The sequence below is a fragment of the Branchiostoma lanceolatum genome, chromosome 4 (assembly GCF_035083965.1).
Source record: "Branchiostoma lanceolatum isolate klBraLanc5 chromosome 4, klBraLanc5.hap2, whole genome shotgun sequence".
NCBI lineage: Eukaryota > Metazoa > Chordata > Leptocardii > Amphioxiformes > Branchiostomatidae > Branchiostoma > Branchiostoma lanceolatum.
This window is the reverse complement of record NC_089725.1, coordinates 22,052,760-22,077,891: the sequence shown is the minus strand read 5'-3', so window position 1 is coordinate 22,077,891 and position 25,132 is coordinate 22,052,760. Positions and strand designations below refer to the sequence as shown.

At 41.3% G+C, this 25,132-nt stretch overlaps 1 protein-coding gene and 2 long non-coding RNA genes across 5 annotated transcripts in view; 2 read left to right on the top strand and 1 right to left on the bottom strand.

Annotated features, from left to right (window-relative positions):
* Positions 1-1,137: 1,137 nt before the first annotated feature.
* On the top strand, positions 1,138-3,697 carry LOC136433358 (uncharacterized). The gene is made up of 2 exons (XR_010755624.1): positions 1,138-1,352; positions 3,089-3,697. It is a non-coding gene; the product is annotated as an uncharacterized lncRNA (long non-coding RNA).
* Positions 3,698-4,676: 979 nt separating this feature from the next.
* The window catches only part of LOC136433356 (centriole, cilia and spindle-associated protein-like), a 26,871-nt gene continuing 6,415 nt past the window's right edge, over positions 4,677-25,132 (bottom strand). For all 3 annotated transcript variants that reach the window (XM_066425490.1, XM_066425487.1, XM_066425488.1), the window contains exons 3-4: positions 9,825-10,039; positions 4,677-6,443 (exon numbers count right to left, since the gene is read on the bottom strand). In XM_066425490.1, the coding sequence (XP_066281587.1) occupies positions 6,252-6,443; positions 9,825-10,039 (407 nt within the window). In that variant the 3' untranslated portion in view covers positions 4,677-6,251. The remainder of the gene's footprint in view (positions 6,444-9,824; positions 10,040-25,132) is intronic.
* Positions 8,068-13,937, top strand: LOC136433357 (uncharacterized). Its single transcript, XR_010755623.1, has 3 exons — positions 8,068-8,564; positions 11,919-12,020; positions 13,259-13,937. It is a non-coding gene; the product is annotated as an uncharacterized lncRNA (long non-coding RNA).

Here is a 25,132-nt window from a genome sequence, read left to right as displayed (position 1 = left end):
GTTTTTCAGCTACTTGTTGCAGGGGAGTGAGCCATTGTAACGTTGGGTAACCTAAATTCGTGGGGTACTTAAAGTCGGGATTTTTCGAAAACGGGGTATTTAGGGATATGTGCTAGATGCAAAATCAGTTATAACGCCTGCAATGCAAAGCAGATAGACTAACGTATTCAGAACACTGGCTGAAAAGCTTCGATAACCATGCATTAGAAGTTGGCGACGTCAAAAACTCTCCGTCCCTTATTGACAGAGTCTGGGGGCTTCGTGGGAGAATCACCCAGCACGGTTGTTCGCTGGTTTATAAGACAAATGTCACATCTCCTGCCTGCTAAACACAATTATTTATAAGACAACTTATTACAATCTCTTTTGCTAACCTGCAACTATATATTCTAAGTGTGATCAATCATCAAAACTCCTCTCTGTTGCTACAACCTACGGCACGTGTATTTTCCCGCCGCCATATTGTTAACCAGAATCCTGTTGTCAAGCAGACGACAAAGGTTTGTGAGGAACACTTTTTTGTCTAAATGCTGCGTGTGATAGTGGACTGAGGAAGATATTTTCCTCAAAGTTTGCTCCTAACACAACAAGGAACACATGGACATAGTAGTATTACCATTGCTACGGCATCCAGCTAACTTCCCATGAATAATGTAACGTTACACGTTGCCCGATGATGACGATGGGCCGACTTTGAGTGAAGTTCTACCGACTCAACACACGGGTTGTTCCCGAACTGGCCTGATGTGTGCGGAACGGCCGTTTTTTCGTGTATTTTTTTTACTTGGACACGTCTATATCCATAGCACTCTCCTCAAGCCAAGGATAGAACGAATAGCTGCTGTATAAAATGTGATTAGCGGTAAGATATTCAAGACGAATCTTCTCTCCCGAATTAATGTGCCCCCCTGTCCGACAGCACCACAATTGTGCGTGCGGCGCACGGTAGTTTCAAGTTGAAATATTCTGGTGTCAGCACGACTAGAGACAAAATCTACCATATATATGATTAGTGCAAAGATAGTACATGATACTGACAGAATAATAGAAAAAAAGGATGGTTCATTGTTCTGCTAGATTGATTTCAGTCAACCATTATCGGAAAAATCCCGAATTTAGGTTACCCAACGTTACATGTAACAGATGTTGTTCATCTGTCAAAGGCCGCAAGGTCTCTCTTTGCTTTCAAAAGACTGGCTGAAATCAATGCAATATTCTCCAAACCTGCTGTGTGTTGACTTGTGTGCTGACAAGAGGAAACAAGAGCTGACAGTGGGGACTCTCTGGTCAGCAGTGATGACACTTACCTGAGGGCAGGTACCAACGGTAACCAACTTGAAGGAGATAACTAGGTATGTTCTTCTGTGTATGTCAAGGGTCAGAGCATTTCCTTTCGAAAACCTTTACACGTAACATCACATATTTCCCACAGGATAGGAACACATAGGGAGGATTGATGATTCTCCTTGTTCACAAGTACAGACTACAGACTGAACAGACTGAACAGTGTGTCATTCATTCATTGTGATGTCAGGGCTGACCAAGTAGAAAAATTTGAAACTTTTAATCGGAGTACACTGTTCCAATATTAGGGAATGCTAATTCAAATTTGTGAATTCTAAATTGTGTGATTCAAAAATAAATAAATACAATATTAATTACTGATATACTAAGTTCACTATTAGCATAAATACGTACTACTATGTACTAACCTCATGTATTAAAATATTTTATCCCTTCATTCTGCCATTCTGCTTCTTAGGGTGGCTTTACACTGAGTCTACTTTACCCGAACTAGTCCACTTTAACTGGACTAGTTCGCCTCCCGTTCCCAGTCTAAAGAGGAGAATCCGGTTTCTCCAGGAACCGCACCAGACCACATCCCAACCCTGGTCTAGTCCACATCAGCGGGGGGTCGATGCGGTTCCTCTCTGTGTGTAAAGAGGAAACTGGCTCCGAGACCGCTTTCAGGGTCATGATAATGATATGCTAATAAGCCTGCGCTAGCAATAGAAGCATATTTTCCTCATTCTGAAACATTTGTGCAATAGTCATTGAAAGTTTTCGTATGTTTCAAGTGCAAGGGCCTGCCACCCGTGGCTGCTTCTTCTTTGGTGTTCTCCTATGACCCGATCAACGTGCCCGGCTTGCAGTACAGCCAGCGCGGCGAGGACGAACGCCGGCAGGTTCAAGCCTGGTCTTGCCTGTCCCTGTACATGCGTCTCATCCTCCTTTTTTTGTTGGGCCCGTACTATTTCATATGCCAGAAAACGCTTGTAGCAAACATAAGAAATATGAGAGGAGCGACTGTAATATCTTGCACCACGGGTGGCGCACTGCCCTTCCGCCCGTAGGTCTAAAGACAACCGATCCGGTTCGGAACCGGTTCCGATTATTCGAAGTGGACTGTGTCTAAAGTGCCTCTAACATTATTTCTCCCTTACTTATTGCAATAGAATAAAAAGTCACAAAGATATAACATTGCATTGTCTTCATTGTTGTCTTTTTATATCATGTGTTATTGCATTTTGATTAAAGAAAGTCCTTTTCTGATACTGCCAGATACTTTTTTTCTATCCTGCTGGTACCTTATAGTTGTCTACTAGACAACTATAAGGTAAGCTAAGTATCCATATCATGCCATTTGAGATACTGTATTCCCCCTTATGCCTACATAGCATCCTCTGCTCCCCAGAGCTTTGGGTCATTATGGCACACAGAGAATTACATCCACCTTCCCATGGTTATGATATATAACATTTCTGTAAGACTCAATGCAGTTCTATTTTCTTAAGTAGGTAAGAGAGCTTTCTACTTAAAAAGAATGGCCTCAAAATTTGTAATCCATAAGATTATTGGCATGGAAATAACAGGTGCAGTTGAGACTGTCCTCCTTGTGGTGACTGTCCATTAGTAATCACATACAGCCGGGATTATATGGATCTTCCAGTTAGTCATATATGGAGAAAGTGGATTTCCAGTCTCAAAAATAATATGTAACATGAGCTGTGGGCTGCTAAGTGCCAAAGATAACAGGAACTTAGTGTTCACCCAGGGGGATTATCAAATACTTTATCCCCTCACTCAGGAGACCAAAGCAATGCAGGGTGGATCACATGCCTTGACCATAGAAGGGGCTCCTTGGCTGGAGGGAAGCTCCTCCAGCTTGGCAGCATGCAGGCTCCCTGGAGCCAGCCAGGCCTGTCACATCTGGGACTGGGAGAATGTGTACCCTGGAGTAGCAGTTGTGCAGAGTAAACACTCAGTAGGGGCTGCCTGCTTGGTGTACACATCCATCACCACACAAGGTAGCTGCCACACCCACTCCAGCCAAACATGTAAACTTATTTTTCTGGTTCACCACATGTTAATGCACACAGGAGAAGAGCCCATTTGTCTTCCCTGCCTACCACTTCACATGGCTGGCTGGGCTGAAACAGGTTGTCACAGAAACAGGGTCTGAAAAATCATCAGCTTTGTAATTAAGAAATCTCCATCGCTCCCGTTTTATTGCTGCCTCTGATTGGGTTTGTAATTTTCAGGCTGAGTGACAAAGGTAAGCACCAAGACGACAGGTGGCACCTTTACAGACAGGAGCGCTCAGCTGACTGGAAACTGTTCAGCTCCAGGCAGCATCACAATTGTACTTCACCACAGGCTGTAGCAGTCTTCCTTGTAAATAAAACATCATCTGTGTCTTCTTGCTTCTTATTATCTTCTTTGTGCCATATCTATAGTCAGCAGGGACTGCTGATGTAAAACCATTAACAGGTACATTTTTTTTACACTGACAATTATCTTCACATCTTCCAAGGGTTGCCACAAGTCCTGTCACTTCTCCATTGTCAGTTCATTATCAAGTTTCTCTACTTTTTAAACTGATGGTTTACAATTTAGGAAGTAGTTTACTTCAAACACTGAGCTATTAGCTGGTAAAATCCTTCTTGTGTAAGATGTTATCTTCTCTTGACTGGAAACATTTGTAGGAAAGACATCAGACGTACTAGGAGTGCAAAGAGTTGGGAACAAACAGAGAAAAATCTATGGGAGGAAGCACGCCAATAATGTTCTTATCTACACTTGAACACTTTCCTCTGTGTATATGCAGAATCATACAAGGATGACAAAGGACTTTCAGTATAACAACAACAGGATAAGACACAGTTCGTGTTAGTATCTAATGACAGTATGCCAGTAAACTTCTGTCAGTCTTGCCTTGGTGCCAGGTACTTTTTGACACAAGGCTAGCATATTAGAGACTTGAGCTGAATGTTTTGAGATAGCACAGGAAACATGTAAAAAGTAGTGTGATTGGTAGCTACAGCAACAAAATGACTGTAAATGCAACATGTTTGCTTTCCATAAACCCTTTTACCTCTCATGAGATGGACCCAGATTTGGAAGAAGATAACAAAAGATGGTGCACAAAAAACAAAAACTGCATTTGCCCCTTTTCATGTGGACAGGCAGTACACACTTAATTTTACAATTATCCTGTCTAATCTATGTTGGATGTGACCCCCATGGCATGATCTCTAACTCCATTTCCTCTTGTTATTGGCAATATTGAAAGGACCCAAGGGCCCAATTGTGGATGTCCTATTACCTAATACATGTATGTATATAAACATGTCTACTTTAGACCTTAACTCTACATAAAAGACAGTAGAAACCACTCACATTAAATGTCTTCTATGTAATCTAAATCAAAACATCATGAGTTTAAAAAAATACAATTGATTTCCACAATATCAAGTCAATGCTGCAAAAGCTACTAATTATACTTTCAGACATAATTCAGTTGAAAATCCTCTAGCAGTCAGAATAGTTGGACTCGACAGTTACAAGTCACTTAAAAACATCACACATCCTTGGTCTTACCCCATTAATCTCAAAGGACCGTACAAAAGACCTTAAGAGGGCTGACAGGCCCAGGATGACACCACAGCGGAGATGTATGGCTTCATTTTTGGTGGTTAATATTCCGTCCCAGCACCAGGCAGACCCAATGATCCCCATCACCCCTGGCCACCTGACCTGGAGCGCATCAGCCCTCACCATCTCCACAACCTGCCATTTACATCCTACAACAGATTACAGGGCAAACATACCAAATATAGACAGTGGATCACACTTACAGGAACATACATTAGTCTCAGATAGATGATGAAAGGCTCTTCCTTTCTTTCACACAGCTGATTTCCAGAGAAAAATAACATGTTCTATAATATGTCTTTGACAAATATCTCTATCACGTTTTGATATCCTTCTACCTTAATTGAGTAAAAAGACTTGTTTAAAAGTTTTAAAATCATGATTCATATGATATATTTATATGATTATACATATTTTCTATGTATATTATATTATCTTCATGATAAAATCATACATGTTAAAATCGAAATTGTCCCAATATACCATATGGCTGCATACCACCTGTTTGCAGCTGGTTCTTCATATCTGTGCCGTCCTTCCCTAACTACTGCATAATTGAACCTGGAGACCTCGATAAGGTATCACAGTTATTCTTGGCGGCCGTTTGCTATTCTATGGCCTGTACTGTGTGAGGCATTCTAAATCTTGTGCCGCCCTCCCAGAGGAATGTGAAGAGGAGGAATAACTCAGCTGTACCCGGTAGTCCCAGGAACCTGATAATTTTCTCAGAACAAGCTTGTTGTAGTGGAAAATTACATGGAAACACGAGAACCCAGGAGAAGATGTAGATACTGTGCACAGGAGGACGTATGGTTTCAGAAAGAGTGGAGGATCGGCAGATCTGGCCTTTTGACCCGTCCTCGCTGTGATGCGGATCATTCATCCTCCAGTTAATTTAGTCCGGCACACCTGGGGAACTTTTCCATTCAAAATTTACATCCAGCTCCCCATTCTTCCATTTCCCATTAATATTACAATGTACAATCAATGCTGCCACAATTTTCCGATAACCTCATCTACTTTCCCAATCTTAATGGCGTGATCTCCCACATTGATTACTGATGGCTGCTACATAAAAGTTGTAAATGACCCGTCCATAATAATGTTCTTTTTAGCGTCATCACAAATTATCTTGTCTGGCGGAATGTAACTCTCAAGACTGTAGCCATTTAATTGACAACAGTCGTGTCTGTAGTAGTGTCTCCTCTGTCTGCATGACTTGCCAATTTGCAGCTAACAGTTTTGGCAGCCTCTTGAACTTCTCTGTCCTGTAAGTTAAAGATGTCGTGCTGTTACTGACAGTGTGGGCAACTCTGTCAGACGGCAGACTGGGGTTGGAAGTTGCTCTGGTATTCTGTCCTCCACTGCGAGCTGTCTGACTTGGGCGGCGGGACCGAGCGGCTCCTGGACAGCGCCACCTGTCTCTGCGCATCTCTGTGTCTGGCTTCCAGCGCCGCCTTGACCTGCATCTCTCGTCTGCGCAACGCTCGCAGGGCCGAGAGGTACACCTGGCAACAACAAACACAAACTGTCAACAAAACATGACGCTTCCTCTCATCCTCATTAAAACACTAGAAGGAGCCTAAATGTCACGTCAACATTGGCCAGGGGAAAGCACTTTGATTTATCAATTTTTCAACAGCAGATACCATCAGTATGTACTGATTGGGCCAGCCTCGCCCATGCTGCTTGCTCCAGGCCCATACCTCCCATATCTCCCTAGTGCCAGCATTAAGGGCCAGCTGTTAGAACTTAATTCCTTCCTGACAACAAGATAAGAGATGAGAGAAGCCAAAATAGATCATACCAAATTCGGAGCCTACTAACAAAAGAAGTGAAGTCTTTTGGGCAGAGCTAGAATCAATCAACATCCACTAACTAGAACTAGAACTAATCTTTATGTACCCTACTAGCACATGCAGCATCCTCCACATCTGTCTATTCTTCTCCAGTGTCCATTTAGTTATTCTACCTAAGTGGTTTATAATCTAGTCAATATCTTCAGGGCAAACTAAATTTAACAGACAGACAGACATGACAGACCATCAAGAAAACAAACCCTATTCCTTGTGTCAGAACAGGAAAAGATGTGAAAAAATCACTTTGCCAATCCTCTTTTTAGACCAGTATAAGCCTCCCTGTACCAACTGTATTATGAGTAGTTTGGTAAGGACCAGACTCTGAAGGATAATGGTCATACTGATCTGCTGACACATTCACCATCAAGGCTGCAACCTGTCCTATTTCTCATCAGGTCACCAGTCAAACACACACAGCTTCTATACACAGTGTATTCCAACCACATTTCTTCTCCTTCTGCTCATGTTGCTTATTCCAACCCCATAGGCTAGCCTTGGTAGCTCTGGTCCGCTCCCAACGGCCGCTACTCTGTTGGCAGAGTAGCAACCTTTTGGAGCAGACTAAATCTAACAAGGCTGGACTTCAGGCTAGCTTATTCCAGCTCCTTACTATCCAGTCATAAATGTTCCTCATTATGGCTACATCTGAAGTCCTGAGCAGGTACAAACTCTGTGTGAGGTGAAATAATGTAAAGATGCAACATTCAGGCTGTGCACAGGAGGATAATGTTGACACAGTGTCGGCGTAACAGTCCTGGGGTCAAATCCCCTGAAATGCCACCGATGTTGCGCCTATGGGAAAGGTACTTTACACGACTTTTCTCACTCCACCCAAGTGTAAAAATGGGTACCTGACTTATATGATTTGGTTGGGGAGGTAAAAGGTGGTGGAAGAGGAGGGGTGGGCTCTGCCTTTCAATACCATGCCCTAGACACAGTGGATAACAACCCACTGCCCCTACGGCCTAAAAAAAGATATGGGCCTACTTTTACCTTTTTTCACAGGGGGCTATGGACAATGATCCCGGCTGATGGTGAATAATCATTTCTTCATCTCCTTCTCCAAAATACAGAGCATAACACAGGATCAGATTCATAGCCAAAGCTGTTATTACTGTCACCTTCCTTCCTCATCCCCCATATGTGGTAAAACTCCTTATGGTCAGTTAATGTGAAGGTGGATGTTTCATAGGGATCCAAGGTACTGTGAGTATCAATGAATGTTAGCAATCATGGCTATCATGCTGCAAACACCTGTTATCATCACTCAAAGGAAACAATGACAACTGATACATCATACCGTTTACAGTATCTATGACAATGTGATAGAACATCAGCAGTAAGACAGGCATGAATTAACTCCTAGAGATAAAGATGCCTTTGTGAAAATGCAGCCATGTACATGTATATTCAGCTTCACAATGCCTGAAGCATATAGCTGTACCTCTCTTAATATCTGATCTGAGATTACAACTGATAACAAGTTACAATTCTATTTAGCAAACTGTTCTTCCATTCAACGTAGTCCACTTTTCACCTGCAGCACAGATGCCAATGACTAAGGACTGTGTCCTAGATGCCAGTCTTGCTAGCTTCATTCCATTCAGAGCAGGCTAAGCGATCATCCAGGCCTATAAGGACTGTTCAGTGTTGGTAAAACTGCTGACAGCACAGACCCAGGGGAATCCAACAGGTGGTTCCACCAGAACTGCAGCATGCACGGTCTCCTAAAGCATTCATTGAAATTTCCTGGATGGCTGTCAGATACAGGTATGCAGCCTGTCTCCAATTACCACATCAGCACCACATTACTGACAATGCAGTTTGGCTTCAGTTAGGGTGATGGTGAGGAAAGTGCATTGACTTGTCATCACCAGGCCAGCGAGTCACCAAATGATGTGAAATGTGCCAACTCCACTGGCACCTTTTCTCCTACCAATATAATTTGACACCATTGGGAGGACTTGCCAGGTTGGCTGAAATGTAATTATTATACGAGCCACATTATTTCCCTGGCCCAAAATTGCAAGCAATGTTTCCAAATGGAGCCGTGGACAATGTGGCAGCTCCTGGTGATGGCAAGGCGATCCTTGGAAAATTGCTTCTATCCAAATGTTTTGGGCAAACTGTATTTGATGCATTTCATAGTAGTGTGGATCATTTCCTACAAGGCAGGCACAGTTGTCATATACCAGTAAAGCAAGTTCAAAGACAACGTCCTGGACATCTTTGATCCCCATAAGAGAAGATTTTGTGTTTCTGTGAGCCTCAGCGACAGATCTTGGCACCTGAATGGGAGGAATATCCTCCCCAGATGATGATAGTTGCCAACCAGCCGAAACACCCTGAGCATGACAAACAGACCAGAGAGACACATGGACATCTGCAGACACCCTGTTTTGTGTTGGGTTCAGAGATTGTGATTGTATCATAAATCAAGTGTGGCTACACTCACCAAACACCATGTTTCACCGCAAACTTCTCGTCTATCCTGAGGAAATCGAAGTCTACGACAAAGTGTCTTAGAAAAATAATAACCCATACCAAGATTTATATACCATGCCCTAGTGGAGTTGAGGAGTCGACCGCAAAAAGTAGATTGGCCAGTTTTCTTCCACCCTGACCCTGACCTAGCAGCATTTATCAATGTTAATGATGAAGCCACCATCAGCTGACAAATCACTTTCACACTTAGATCAATACCACATTTTGTATAACACGTAATTTATTGTTCAGTTCCAATGCACAGGATTAAAAGTGTACAAAATTGTTTAATTTTTTTAAAAACAATCCATATATCTAAAGTGACTTACCTCATTATTCCTGACAGTAATCTATTGTTCAATTCTGATGTACAGGATTAAAAGTTTACAAAATTGTTTAATTTCTTTAAAAACAATCTATACATCTAATGTGACCGACCTCCTCATTATCCCTGACAGTAATTTATTGTTCAATTCCGATGTACAGGATTAAGTGTACAAAATTGTGTTATTTCTTTAAAAACAATCAATATCTTCTGTGACCCACCTCCTCATTACCCCTGACAGACGCCCTGACGTTGAAGGTCCTCTTGTCCCCTGTGATCCTCTCCCTGTCCCCCTGTCCGTACGGCAGGAACGGCGGGTTGAGGGGCGGGTGCTGCGGCGGCCTCCTCCGCACAGGAGCGCTGATCGGTCGTGACGGTCTGGCCTTTGTCGAGATCACTCTAGTTTTACCAAGGTTTCCTCGAGTCGGCTTGGCCTCTGCAAGAAAAGAGTATCATATTAAAAACAATTGTCTTTGGGATGGAAAGAAATGCATTGATCTGTAACTTTTTTACATGTTGCCTCCATGGCCTTGACAGTTGAAGCCTAACATATGCCAGGCCCACATTGAACAGACTGTTCTATCAAAACTGTGGAAAAGTTGTTTCTGTTGCTAACAAGCAGCCTCCCCACTAGATAACCTAATGAAAAACAAGTGTATGAGTACATAAATCTCTCTCAAGTTATCAGGAAACATGGAGTATTGAAGTGTTGATAGGAAAAAGGGAACAGCGACAAGTGCTGATAGGAAAAAGGGAACTGCCTTCCCCCTCTATATTACCAACCCTTCATGGTCCATCAAATCTACCAGGAATGTGCAAATCTCTTTGTTTCAGTTCTGAAGAAGAATCTGTTTCTCGGGGGGTTTGACTCTTGGGTTGGCTTTCTGGAAAAAAATGATTTGTTACAAACGATAATACACATTTCTTTTCTATGATGTTGAAGAGGAGCCCATTACATTTAGAGGATGATCCCAGCTGCTCAATCTCTTATCCACACATACTTCTTTTGTCTCCATCTCGTCAAGTGTCTGAATGTTCTATGTAGGTATACATGTACCACTGTATCATTAGCTAAGCCATTACGACTCTGGTATTTCAAAGAACCAACACAAATATCAAGCTGCAAGGCAGCCAAAGACACTCTCTAAGAGATAAGAGAATGTGGAACTGACTCTACCATCACAGGTCAACTGTGTCTTATCTTGTGGCACAAGACACTGTCTTCTGCAAGGAATGACTTTAATAGCGATGGTTTGCATTAAAGTCTCCTAAACATTGACATGAATTGATTTGTCTTTCCTTAATACACGTAGCTTGATTAATATCTGCCCCAGGCACTAATTCACGAATCTATGGTCAAGTATCGGACACTTGGAGGGAATTATAGATTATAGCTGTGGAGTTCCCCATGAGTCCACAGGAACTGATATGCATCTTTTTCTATTGTCTAAAGTAGATATCAATAAATATAGCCTCGTAAAATGAACATAATCCAGGAGAACAGAAACATGATACTTAATGGCATTTAGCTATTGCTGAGAGGATGTAATGCAGAGAAAAATCAATAATATCCAATAAATTTTCCTTGCCATTGTACTGTGCAATAGTAAGGAGAAAAATTATCACTTTTGCAATTAAGAACCAATTCAAATTTTCACATTCAATTTAAAAACAAAAAATTTGAACTATTGTGACTTAGATATTTTTTTATCAAAAATACTTCAAATTAATTGTAATTATCTAAAAATCCTCTTGGTGACTTGGAATGGACTCTATGCCATTCCTTTCAAGATGTTTGGTCTTTGCAGCTCTGTATTTATGGTGATATGTTACCAATTTGTGTAAAGGATCTTAACCAAATAACCAAAAATACAAATAGAAACAATTGTATTTGGTCTATATCATGTCTATCCAAAGAAATGTACAATATCCATAATCTAATGTCACTGTCCGTTGTAAAATCCTAAAATTAATCCCAAAACCCCTGCAGCCTTTACTTAGATGAAAAATATCCTTCTTATACATTAGGCAAAATTTGTTGCCATTGAAATATGTGTTACTCAGGAATTGAGAGTACAAGATGATCAGACAGGAGATATATGTATATATGCTTGTGTGATGAATATGTCAGCTCCATGTCTGCACTTAATATTCATCCCAAGTCTCAAGTGGAACGCTTACATCTATATCGTTAATTGGTTTTGCAATTAACAATTTTCCGAGGGTGAAAGTGTTAATATGCAATAACATTATGTCTGTGGTCATTTGAGGGGAAAATTAGATGGTTGATTGTGCCTGTTTGAATTGTGATGCAGAACAGGAGGGGAGTGATGAGGAAGGAGGAATGAACTATACAGCAGAACAGGTGAACAAGAGGAAGACTGGGATGTACTCATTATGGGCACATCATTTAGCAGGTAGGGATGTAGAGCTGGACGCAGACCTGAAAATAAATTTATAGAGTCATTCATTAGAAAATTGTTTTGAGAACAGATGTTGGCAGAAGATATTAGAAGTAGGACAAACTTTCTAATGGAGAACTCCTACTCTTGCACCAGGTATCAAAGCCTGGCCTGCCACACTGGCATGAAGTTAAGATCCTGATGACCTCAGGGGTGGAGGAAAGAATCTGACTCATAAAGTCACATCAATGTCCATATCTCAGACAAACACATTGAATTTGAGTTACTTGACTAATGATAGCTTTGATGGCATGATAACTTTTATGAAGTATGTGGGACATCTCTGTCAGAAATACCATGCCTAAAGTTGGAGTGACCACCCCAGGCTTGGGACTGGACTGCTGATCTAGGATACCAGCAAAGTACTCAGGCATCATGATACCATCACAAGTTCCAAACTCAATTCCAGGTTCTTTTAGCTGTAGCTTTTTTTGTTCAGCTTGGAGTCAGCTAAGACCATGAGGCACAGCCCAATAAACTGAGTGATATTCACATCAACATGGGTAAAAGCCTCATCATCATCATTATAAAAAGTGGCATGTAAAATAATGATATAAAGTTACCACTAAAAAAAAGAAAGTTGAGAATGCAACAAAACAACAAATACAAATTTTCTGTTGTTATGCACCAAGAAATTCCAATTGCAAATGATGCATGCAGCAGGAGAAAATTAGTCCACTGAGAAGATGAATATAACATCAACCTGTTTTCGTGATATTTCTCATTTAGAGTCGTTGACTGAAATGACAAATAAATCAGGCGTAGGTGCTAAGACGTTGAGAATGATTCAGTCCACTCCCTGGTACAATCCATCATCACAGAACAATTTTCTCCGGAACATTATGTCCTCTCCACTCGGGTTCCTGTGAGACTGAGTGGTAAGGACGTAATTTGGTTTGTTTGCGAAGGTCATCACACGGAAACTAGCTGTTCTGGTCCTCTGGCCACCATCTCACCTACCCGCACCTGTCACGTCCGCTGCTGGATAATATATGGATGGGCCACACCACACACTGAGCTGGAGTGCTCTTACAAGTTCATGTAGGGTGGTACAGATGTGAAACAAAAATGTCAATTGGAGTAATTCTCCTTGTATGCAAAATATGTTTCTTAGTACAAGATGTTTTACCCTGAATGGAATAAACTGGTCTTTGAGCACCATATACAATATTCTCCCTCTGTATCTCCTACAGCTACAATCTCGTCAGGACCTGTAACATACATCTGTCAGCCTGCAGTGAGAGTTGAGCAAAAGTTCCCACCGCCATGACGAACAGCGTCCATCAGACTGTAGCCTTGTGGGAAGAAAGTTCAGATGGTGTTGAAATGGCAGCAATAATTTATGGTCCAGGTGTTTCTGGGAGACTGATGGCACCAGCAGAAATTACCTCCATGACCCTTAGATAGGGAGGTTGGGAAGATGGCCTTCTGTATGGCGGTAATGGTACAAGTTTTGCACTCAGATGTGTCATAAACACGGCTCGTTATTGCCTGGTGTTTGACTGGGGAGACACGACATCTGCTGGAATTGAGCTGCCCGGGCCGAGGCGGGATGAGGATGTCAATGGTGGTAATTCTCTAGCAGCAGCAATGGGCTCAATCAGTCATGTTGGCTTCTACTACAAGGAGCTACTTTTGACCATAGAAATCTTGAGCTCTGCTATGAACAGCAACTTTTTTAATGCAGTAGAGAAACATGTCTGCGTGGAAAACTTGCGGTTCAAGTACGGTGACTACAGAGTTGTTAAATAAGCACCACGGTCAGGACAATCATCATAACAAGACATGGAGATGGATTGAGCCAAATAAAGGAGGTTGTCTAACAGGGGGGGGGAACTCTTCAACAAATACTGCATATTCTATAGGACCTCTTTTATGTGCTAAATCAACATACACATCTTGATGAAAAAAAATAAAACTGAAAGTTAAGCTGTTATCTAAACTGTCTCTATGACTAATGCTTGAGCATACTTGTACCAACTGCTGTTAACAACTTTCAAAAATCACCAGGTAAAATCAGAACATTCTATACTTACTGCTGGAAACTTTCCCTACCAGGTGGTAGTATAAACTGCACAAGTAAATACCTTTAAGTGGTTAAGCATGTAGATCTAAGAGTGTAATTTGAAAGCTGCAGAATGGAGGTGATTGGTACACCTGGGAGACCTGTGGGTGAGTTCAGGATGTGACACACACGTCTGTTTACTCAGGCTCCACCCTGCCAAACAACACCCCGCTCTACAGACCAAACTGTACCGCAATCAACCCAAGGAGGTTTAAACCAAGGAGTGCGTGTGTGATCAAACAAGCCTTTAGCTTCCTTTGTCACCAGTAGATTGTTATCACAAAGTACATACAGCATGCCTGGACATCAATGTAACAAATACACTGCAATATCTTATCTGAGTGGCACACAATAGACGGTTTCCCCACAAAGGAGGAAGATTACGATTGAATCTTCATGTTGACAATCCATTTAACCTATGTATTGATCCCTTCTTGCCCTTTTGCCCAAACAACTCAATCAAACAACAGTAACAGTCAATAGCTGTACCACTCACATAACCACCCAACAGCTTTCTCCCTTCAGGAACAAATATTTACACATTGGTACCTATGTGTTATTTGACTTACGCCTACCCTTGAAGTGGGTTCAGACGGGTTATCGGCCACACAACAAAACATTATCACCTACATGAATGTAGAGACAATACAAACTTGTCAACATCCTGGGGGTCGTACTGTCAATCCATGTGCCAACCTTCTACTGTACCTCAAGACATGCCTGAAGGCAGTTGTGTTCAATTTCAACAAATCATTTATATCCTCCAGTTTGGGCTTGTGAGACACAAAGAATATGTGAACATGACAATACAATTGCAATTGTAGCCTGACTATTAATTGAGATTTACCACATTTGTGGAAGGATTGACATAACAGGTGACTTTCACCTTTTCAAGATGTCAACCCGGACCAGACTGTAAGGTTTGATCCACCCACACCGGGAAGGACCCCTACTCTTTTCGACAAGTGTGGTGGGTTCATTTACGTGCTTAAGGTGTGGCTCTTCTCAAACATGGGACTGCCATTTAACGTCCTATCCGAGGGACGTCCCTAACCGAAGCTAGGTACTCATTTTCACCCGAGTGAAGGGTAGAAAATTGTGTAAAGAGCCTTTCCTAAGGGCACAACGTCAACGGGACAAATCAGGAGACCCTGGATTTGAACCCAGGACCTCTGGTTCTGCCCAAACACCCTGCCACTGCACTACCGCATCGCCACAAGCTTCAAACTAAATCCAGCTTCTAGCAGCCCTTCCACTGGTCAGGCCCATTGAAGGCCCAATAAGCCCCGACAGCAAGAGATTGTGTAGCACAGGCTACATGTAATTGATGCAAGAGACTTAATTGTGCTATCAACTTGTTTTTCATAATATACTTGTACAGTAGTAAATCTTTGTCACAAATACATTACGACAGCAGTGGCTAGTACTGTACATGTACTTTCTCATGGTTGAATCAATTGTGGATGGTGAAATGTTCTTTGGGAAGCTTGCACGAAACATAAATGCCATCGTAGCTATATGGCACTACTGTATCATCCATAACAAAGTCAATGTACATTCACACAAAATTGCCAATCTGAAATGAAGGTGGGAAATGGAATTTCTTCAATGGCATCTCCTTAGGTGACTATTTCTGGAATAGACTAATATTCTAGTGGTAAAGCCTTTTTGATGATTGGTGTGCAAATTTGCTTCTCAAGTTCAGACACATAGATGAGTCCAACATAGTTAAACAAAGGCACCTATCCCTCATCTGATACTATATACAATGATAAATCATAATTTTTGTCAGTGAGTTACTCGTTTAGAACATCTATTGATAACTAGATGGGCTATTCCACAAATGGGCAATTTTTAAACCCTCTCACAGCTGACATATGCTAAATGAAATATCAGCATCATTACCAAATAGGATGAGCCTACAATAGGGAGAACTGAGCTTATCATTTCAGATTACTGATTGAGAGAACAGGTATGGACAGTGTGAAAATACATACTATCTACTGCACTGAACCCTTGGCAATTAGCTCTGAAATATCAGCAGTGAAATACTATCCACAAGCATGACCTGGGCAACTGCCAGGGTGTCCCAACACCACCCCTGCTGCATGACAGATAACATGTCCTACTACAGAACCAATTTTGTACATAGTTGATAGCATCATTTTCATGAAGCACATTCTCCAACTCTGGGAAACATTACACGTTGTTCTTTGTCCTAATATCCAAGTGGATCTTCTCGAGGCAATATTGAAATTGTAACTGCCAGCCAAGACCTGCAGTTGCCAGTTTGCCATGGGAAGATCCGCCAGGAGATTATCCTTGTCCCCTCTTGCATGTCTTAGAACCGAATTCATGCTGGAGGGTGCAGAGTGGTTAGTAACCTATAAAAATTCCGCAATGAATGACAGCAATAAGGGATAAGTTGAAGAATTACCTGGCACCTGTGGAGTGCAAGCCTATGTTTTTAACCTCTGATACTGATCAGTTCGGACGTGATAAGGGAGCAATCTTATTAGGGCTGTTTATGCTACTGTGCCAATAAACTTTTACTATGGCTATATTTGTATTTTTAGAAAAGTATGACTCAAACCACCAACGAGGGGCCATCTTACAGGGACAAGAAAACATGTGAAGCACCTGAGGTATAAAAACTATCACACAATACAGCTTGATATTTTTACAATGCACAAGTTAGACTAAGTAACTTATAACATAGCATGAAAGTACAATGTAGTAATTCATGACAACGAACAATAGATGGTTCTAATAAATCATTTTTCCACCCAAGTTAGACATAACAGTCAGAGTCCACTTAATTCTCATTTGACCTTCCCAGCCTCTGCCCAGCAGGCAGCACTGTCAGCCATGCCAAGGTTGTGATTCCATGTCAGTATCTCATGCCAATACTGGCAATAGCCACTCACAACTTCCAAGTGGCAACCCTGTCACTTTAGAAAGCTGTGCCTTTGTAGTTCCTCCTCTAGGTAGTCAACACTACCAGCTACACGTACTTGAACACAACTTTCCGTGCAGTAAACTCTCCCATGTGCCAAGTTTGAATTGGTTGCAGCTCTGCTGGCTGGATAACTCACAAAGGTTTAATAGATATTCATACTTTTTGGAGTATAGATGGGTCCTTTCTTGGCATTTAGAAGAAATGCTTAGATTTCGTGAGATCCAGGTCCAGATGCAAGTACAGGTCCAAGACCTGTGGGGGGTAAGTGTGACATATACACTGCAAGGTAGGGCCTTCGCGAAGAATGTTATGTTTTCGGTGCCGTTTGTATGCCTGTCTGTATGTGTGTGTGTGTGTGTGTGTGTGTGTGTGTCTGTGTGTGTGTGTGTGTCTGTGACTAGGGCATAACTATAAAAGCTGTGGATGTATCCTCATGATATTTGACAGATGGGTAGTGGTTGGGAAAATGAAGGTCAAGTTCGCAATAGGCCTCCTAGCTGCTTTCTAGGGTACTGCAGCAGGACTTCCATTTTGATATCTTGCGTTCAGGACATGCTATGATACTGTTGATAATTTTGAGTGGTATGAGGCTTTGAAAGAGAATAACTCAAGGGGTTGACAGATCATCATGATCTTTGGTATGTAGAAGCTTAAGTGATGCTTTACATGATTAGATGTTAATCATGCAAATGAGGATCAAACTTGCATAATCAATTTCACAGATCCAATGCTTATTGGACTATTCAAACATGTTACACATGTAACTGGGAAGGTGGGGAATATTGATAGATATGAATTATACAAATGAAGACCTAATTTGCATCATCCATGAGAAATTAGAATAATTCCACAGTGGTAAATGAATGGAAATGAAGGGAATTTCATACAAATTTTGCAAACCAGGACCTCGTGGCAAAACTGATGAGAATATGCCAGAGTAGATTAGCCTTCTTTGCCAAAACCGTTAAGCCTCCAAAAGACCTACATATTACAATCATGTGTTTTTCTTCTGCTGCCCTACTTTCTTATTCCGAGCAAAAGTTCATGTCAATCAACTAAATGATATGCATGGGGCAATAAACTTTGCAAAAAGTAACCTTACTTTTTTTGTTCAGTATCTGCATGTGGTGCTCTAGCAATGTACAGAACTTCAATATACTGTATGTCTTACCAATTAAGATGACAAGGCATGGTGCCTATTACATTACACCTGCAATGTCAATAACCTGAGTCCCCACATGTAGTTTGCATGTATTGTTCCCATCTGAGATTATTTGGAGTTTACACCGAAATTGGAACAGGGCCTTTCCTGACTTTCCTTTTTTAGCTCAGGGTCAGACAAAAGCACTCCTATGTGACAACAACCATCAATCTTTCCACAACCAGGGACTTCTGGCTTCCTGAGGGTGGTAATGTGGCGGCCTTGAAGATTTCGCACACATCAAAGTTTACAGACATCTTTGCAAGTCCAGGAGCTCTGAACAAATTTAGGAATACTGTACTACAAAAGTTTTGCTTTTCGTGATGCAGCTCTCTGCCTCATTGTACGCTTTTTGAAGTTGACAAGTCAGCAGGTACCCCATATAACTACAAGGCAGTCAGTGGGAGGGCAGAGTTGACCCAATTAGGAAAGTTGTGGGCAGAAGGTAAAGGTTAAGGACCCAGACATGAAAGTAGAGGGCATGTCGGACATGTGTGCAAACTCAGGTGTTAGGACTGGAACTATTTAGTGAAAGGGGGTTAGCAGGCCAGCTTGGGTAAATCTTATTTACAAAACAAAGCAGATATGGATAGGAACATGGGACAACCCTGGAGGACATTTGACAGGTGAACATGCCTTAGGTCAAAGGAAATGGACATGCCCTGATGTATGTCAAACTGTATGTCCTGGTGTATGTTGGAATATCTTGAATAGATCTCACAGCTGCAGTTGTTCTAACTTCTCACATGCCCCCTGCCAAGGAGAGGGTCTACAAGTGTGTGGCATGTCAACATACAACAACAACTTTGAAGTGCCTTGGCAAACAAAATTTTTCCCTCTAGGCGACACAAATTACTGAGCTACCTGTCCATATATATCTATCTCCACATCAGTATGGGTTAAAATTGCATGGGAGCACATACCAGTTCGCTTCTCTGGGGACGCATTAAAGAGTAAGAAGTGCTGTGAACACACAACTAAGCAGCAGGTGACTTGTTTCACAGCCATGTTCACATTTGTCTGAATTTTATTTCCTTAGGCAGACATGTGGCCTTCCTGAGCAAAGGTTCTACCCACAAACAAACTCCCACAAGGAACAGGGAAGATTAATGACTTCTTTTGATTGAAGTAAGTAAGAACAAGCTTGCCTCCAGATTGAATAAGGTAACACCTCATAAGAATATGTTCTTACTTCAAAAGTCAAAGTTCCATGACTGCTACTTTAACATTACAAGGTCTTAAAAATCAGTTTTATTCTGTAGTCCCAGACATGGTGTTAAGAGTAAGGTCTTTCAACAAAAGATAACATTAAATATCAAAGATCACTATTTTGAAAATCTGCTACAACTTTAATGATATAGCATGCATTGATAGTGAAAACCTCCACCGATGCCAACAATGTCAAAGAAGAGTGACTCTAAATACATGCAAATTATCCCTTTAAACTATTTGATCCTGATTCAGTTCTGTCCCAGCCATTTGTTTCTCATACCAAGATAGAAACTCTTTGCTCATTACAAAGCCTACAGACAAAATAAAATGACTCATCGATATTCATAACCATTAGAATTGCAATGTGAAGAAATGTAATCAACAAGCAGAAGGAACTATTGATGATATTCCCAATCTACAACAATTGGCTCCGTGCCTTATGCATGACATGAAGATGGAATTGGAAAGGCACTATACATATGCCTTATACTTAATGATTTACAATAGCAAGTTGATTAGATGCTATGAATGCTATGTTCTGAGGCTTATCTTTCTCCCAGCACCTTAAATTACATACCTCATCATTATAATTACATAGAAAACCACATGTTACACAGAATGAGAATCCATCATATCAAATGTTCATGGTTGTTTAAACTGGTTAGACCCAGACCTGAATCTTTGCAATTCTGTTATCACTTGCTGTCAAACATGTAGTCTGACTTTAATTGGATGGCTTTCTGAAGCTATGATGTAGTTAGAAGGTATTACATCTGTTCCTTACAATGTGATGTTCACTTCTTCTCATTGAGATGACTAAATTTTCATGTTTGAGTATCCTCACTGCTATGGAAGGAAGATGTTTTACAGTTCAGATTACCACATTTGGAACACATATACCGGTATGTGATTCCTCTTGTGAGCATGCCTTATATTTATTCTACTAGGATTACGGTAGGGATCAATTGAATAAATGTACAATATTTCTTTGTTTAACCCGTGGACATGGTGGTTACCAGGGTAAATAATCTTCATCTTGAATACCTAGCCTGGATGCCAGACCTCCAATCTCTGTAATATCTATTGATAGATACTATAGAGATTGGGGGTCTGGCATCCAGGCTATAAATACCGGTCATACTGGAGAAATAGTATGAATAACCTGTTCTTACCATCTCGTGAGTAAATATGGCTCGAACAATGGATACATCCGAATGCATGTAGTATATACTCCCCAGAAAATGCTGCTACATTGTAATATGTGCTCCAGTATTTAGGGCCAATCTATAGATACATTCCTGTCTACAATCATTCTTATTCATGTCAATAGGTGGCAAATGGAGAGAAAAACTGATAACTACTGAGCAGAAAGTAAATACTTAAATAGAGACATAAAGCCTGCTGTAGTATGTGTTATTTTTTGGAAGAAGGCCAAACGGCACAAAAAATCTTGTGGTAAAGGCAAGGTCTATCTAGAAACAAAATCAATGGCAATCCTTCAAAAATGATTTCATTCCTGGCGGGAGTCTAGAAATTCACCTCCAGGCTATCAACCATCAGATGTTTCTCTTTTTTGGGTAAGAAGTCCCCCTTTGATAATGTCACTGTTGCCATGTTGATGTCAGACTTGTGAAGGAATGCTAAGTGGCTTCTGAAGCATAATTAATTCTGCTGGGTGTATAGAATGGTGCATTGGTGCCATCAGGCTGTTAGGGAGCAACTGATTGCAAGGTGGTTCCTAGACATGAAACGGGTGATGTCGAAAATCATACTATTTATGAACTGCTAGGCTAGTAATCAACTTTTAGATACATGGAGTATTGACTATTACAGTATTACTATTGGGTTTGCAGAAAAAGCTGGTCCTGTCTACCTGGCCTGTCTACCCTGGCTATCTACCCTTTTTGGACCCCAAGGGCATGCATGGGGGTTTTGCATCTGATTGACTTTTCTTGAGGAAAAACTGGGTCAGTGGCAATTCCAGCTGTGGATGGGCTGGATCATACTATTGGAGGATAGGGACAGTTATGAGCAACTCCATCAACACTGGAAGAAAATCTATCATTTGTAAACAAACTTCTTGTTGTTAAACTAGATAGAAGGGGTATCAGATACAGGATACAGGATAAACAAAGAAAACCGAAAACTGATAGAATGGTTTGCAGCTGCTAAAGATTTCGTCAGTATCAGCTACAGTAACCCCAATGAGTGTCAGACATCTGTTTAGAATTTAGCTGTTGTGACAAACAAAAGTCCTATTGTTGTCTGGCTCATCCTACCAGTTTTCTTTTCTTCCTTGTCTTACCTTCCACTTCAATTGTGTTTAATATTCCAGGTGCATTTTATTGTATACATGTACCTGGAACTTTTTTTCCAGTCTTGGTGGAATTGCTTTACCAGCTTCACCCACACACCCGCCCCAACAAAACACCAATAGGCATTATCTTCCATCCAGCTCACACACATATATCTGGAAATGCATTGACCCAGTTTTTCCTCAAGGAAATTCCATTAAAGGCCTAACCCCAGTGTTCTCGCCAGGGCATTTGAGCGTAGGGGGCCCCTACGCTGTGATTTGGATCCCCTATGCTGTGATTTTGGCCCCTATGCTGTGTTTCAACCAGCAAGGGGGGATTTTCGGATGTTTTGATGCAAAAGTAAAAAACTTTGGCTTTATTTCACAAACTTTAGCCCTCAAAATGCAGGAAATAGTGTTTTTGAGAGTTTTAAAGTTCAAAATTTCCAGGGGGAGGATGCCCTGGACCCCCCCTACAATATTCCAGCCTGTAGCCCTCATCCTCACACCTATAGCGCTTACCATGCGGCTTTGCCGCGCAATGATGCCCCTACGCTGTGAAAAAATCCTGGTGAGAACACTGAACCCCCATGCATACCCTTGGGGTCCGGCAAGGGGAGGTAGCCAGGGTAGACAGGCCAGGTAGACAGGGCCAGCTTTTTCCGCAATCCCTATCACTATTAGGTAACTTTAGATACTGAATCAAAACTCAGTGTCAATATCATCATTTCACTCTGTGTAATCAACACTGGTGTAATGGTGTAAAGCAAAAGTCAAGGGACTATCACCGATGCTGGTTAACAAAAATCAGGAGATCACATAACTGACATACATTCTTCAGAAATTCCAAGTTAAGACTGGAAACAATAAATGTTTATGTTAGGAACATGCAAACATAATATTTCAAGATGTAATCTGCATCAGATAGTGGAGTAAAAGGAAGTTACCTCTCATATTTCTATAGTTATGTTATACGTTTATGAATGTTAAACATCCAGGTAAGCAAATAGAGTAGTACGATTTAAACTATACATCTGGATAAATATCGATAAAAAATCGGACGTTTCGGGCGTCCATCAGACCGCCCTTTTTCAACGAGAAGTTTACTTATGATGCGTAAAGAATGTTAATTCCTAAGTTCTAAATAAACAAAAAGTAACGACTAAAGCGTTCTAAAAATGTTCAGATATAAATAGATGTTCGTTCTACAATACAAGGTATGTCAGAGCGGCTTGAAAAACATTAAATTCCACAAAACAGACCTATAATAGATAATCAAATACGTTTCAAAGCACTGTCCCATGTACTGGAAAGTTCGATCCTAAGGCCACCTTTCCGGTTAAGTGATGGTCGATGGATCCTTTCATACACTGCTTCTTTAACACCACGTTCATACCATCGCGATTCCCTATCTAAGATGTCCGTAGAGTCAAGCTGGAACGAATGTCCGTTATGTCTGTTAAGGTGATGCCATATAGCAGAAGAAAAACCACTGTTGCTCGCTCTGCAGTGTTGTTTATATCTTGTCCTCAAGGGCTGGCTAGTTTCACCGATGTAGGTGTCCTTACAATGCGGGTCCTCACACTTCAGTCGGTAAACAACGTCAGACTTAATGTCGTTCTTGATTTTGTCCTTGGGATGAAATAATCTCTGTCTTAAAGTGGAATAGGGCTTGAAATTGGTGGCGATGTTATGAATCTGCAGCAGACGTCTGATTTTTTCCGACACTCCTTGAACATAAGGAATTGTAGTGTTCACCGTTTTGGATCTATCCAGTTGAGAGTTTTGTGAAGGTTTCCTAGATGCGTTTGTGGGTTTCAAAGCCTTATTAAAAGTCCAAGACTTATAACCACATCTAGATAAAGCCTTCTTGAGGTGTTTCTGCTCCTTGGCTTTGGCTTCCACAGACGTAACGATGTTATCGGCTCTGTTATACAAAGTTCTTATAACACCGAGTTTATGTTCCAAGGGGTGATGTGACTCAAAATTGAGATACTGGTCAGTGTGTGTCGGTTTACGATAAACCTCTACGTTGATAAGACCATCACTCTCAACCCTAAGTTGAGCATCCAAGAAAGGTAGGGTGTTGTTGAGACTCCTCTCCTCGGTAAACTTGATGTGTTTGTCAACATGATTGATGTGTTCAAAGAAGTCATCCGCCACATCTTTCTTGAGTCTACACCACGTGTCGTCCACATATCTGAACCAGTTTGCAGGAGGGATGCCGGGAAAAGTACTGATAGCCTTAGCCTCAAACCTCTCCATATACAGATTAGCCACGATAGGAGAAACGGGAGAACCCATGGCACAGCCGTGTAACTGTTTGTAGAATTTACCGTCATAGGTAAAATACGTACACTCAAGACAGAGTTCCAAAAGCTGACAAATCTGATCTACCGATAGTTTAGATCTCTCTCCGAGGGTATCATCAGCTTCAAGGAATTCCCTCACTACTTCAACCGCTCCTTTAGGTGGTATAGATGTGAACAGAGAACATACATCAAAAGAAGTAATGATCTCATCATCCTCAACACGAATGTCCTTGATTTTGCTGACAAAATCCGAGCTGTTTTGAACATGATGAACCGATTTTCCAACCAGAGGGCCTATGATGTTGGCTAAGAAACGTGCAAGATTATAAGTCACTGATCGTATGCTTGAAACGATAGGACGAAGAGGAATGTCCGTTTTATGTATCTTGGGTAATCCATAAAAAGCTGGAGGTTGTAGTCCTTTAGGATATAACTTGAGATAAGTCGATCGATCAATAACCTTGTCCCGTTCCAATTTCTTGAGCGCCACATTGATTTTAGTTCTGCAGCTCGATGTCGGGTCCCTCTTTAAAGGCAAATATGTGTTCTCGTCTTGTAATAGGCTTTGCACTTTAGTATCGTATTGTTCTTTATCCAACACTACAGTGCATCTCCCTTTGTCAGCTGGAAGAATTATGATATTTGAATTGTTAGAAAGGTTTTGAATCGCTTTCCGTTCATCCCGTGTTAGGTTACTGTCCGGAAGTTTCGCAACCTTCAAGGTGGTAGAAATCTTCGTATGTTCGTTTATCTGCTATGTTATGTATCTTCATCATAAGTAAACTTCTCGTTGAAAAAGGGCGGTCTGATGGACGCCCGAAACGTCCGATTTTTTATCGATATTTATCCAGATGTATAGTTTAAATCGTACTACTCTATTTGCTTACCTGGATGTTTAACATTCATAAACGTATCAAGGATCAATACGGCAAGTTTTGCCTGGATTCAGTGAGGAAACTTGAAGATGCAAGCAAGAAGATCGCTGATTTTCGGAACCATCAACGCTTCAGCCTACGTTGTCT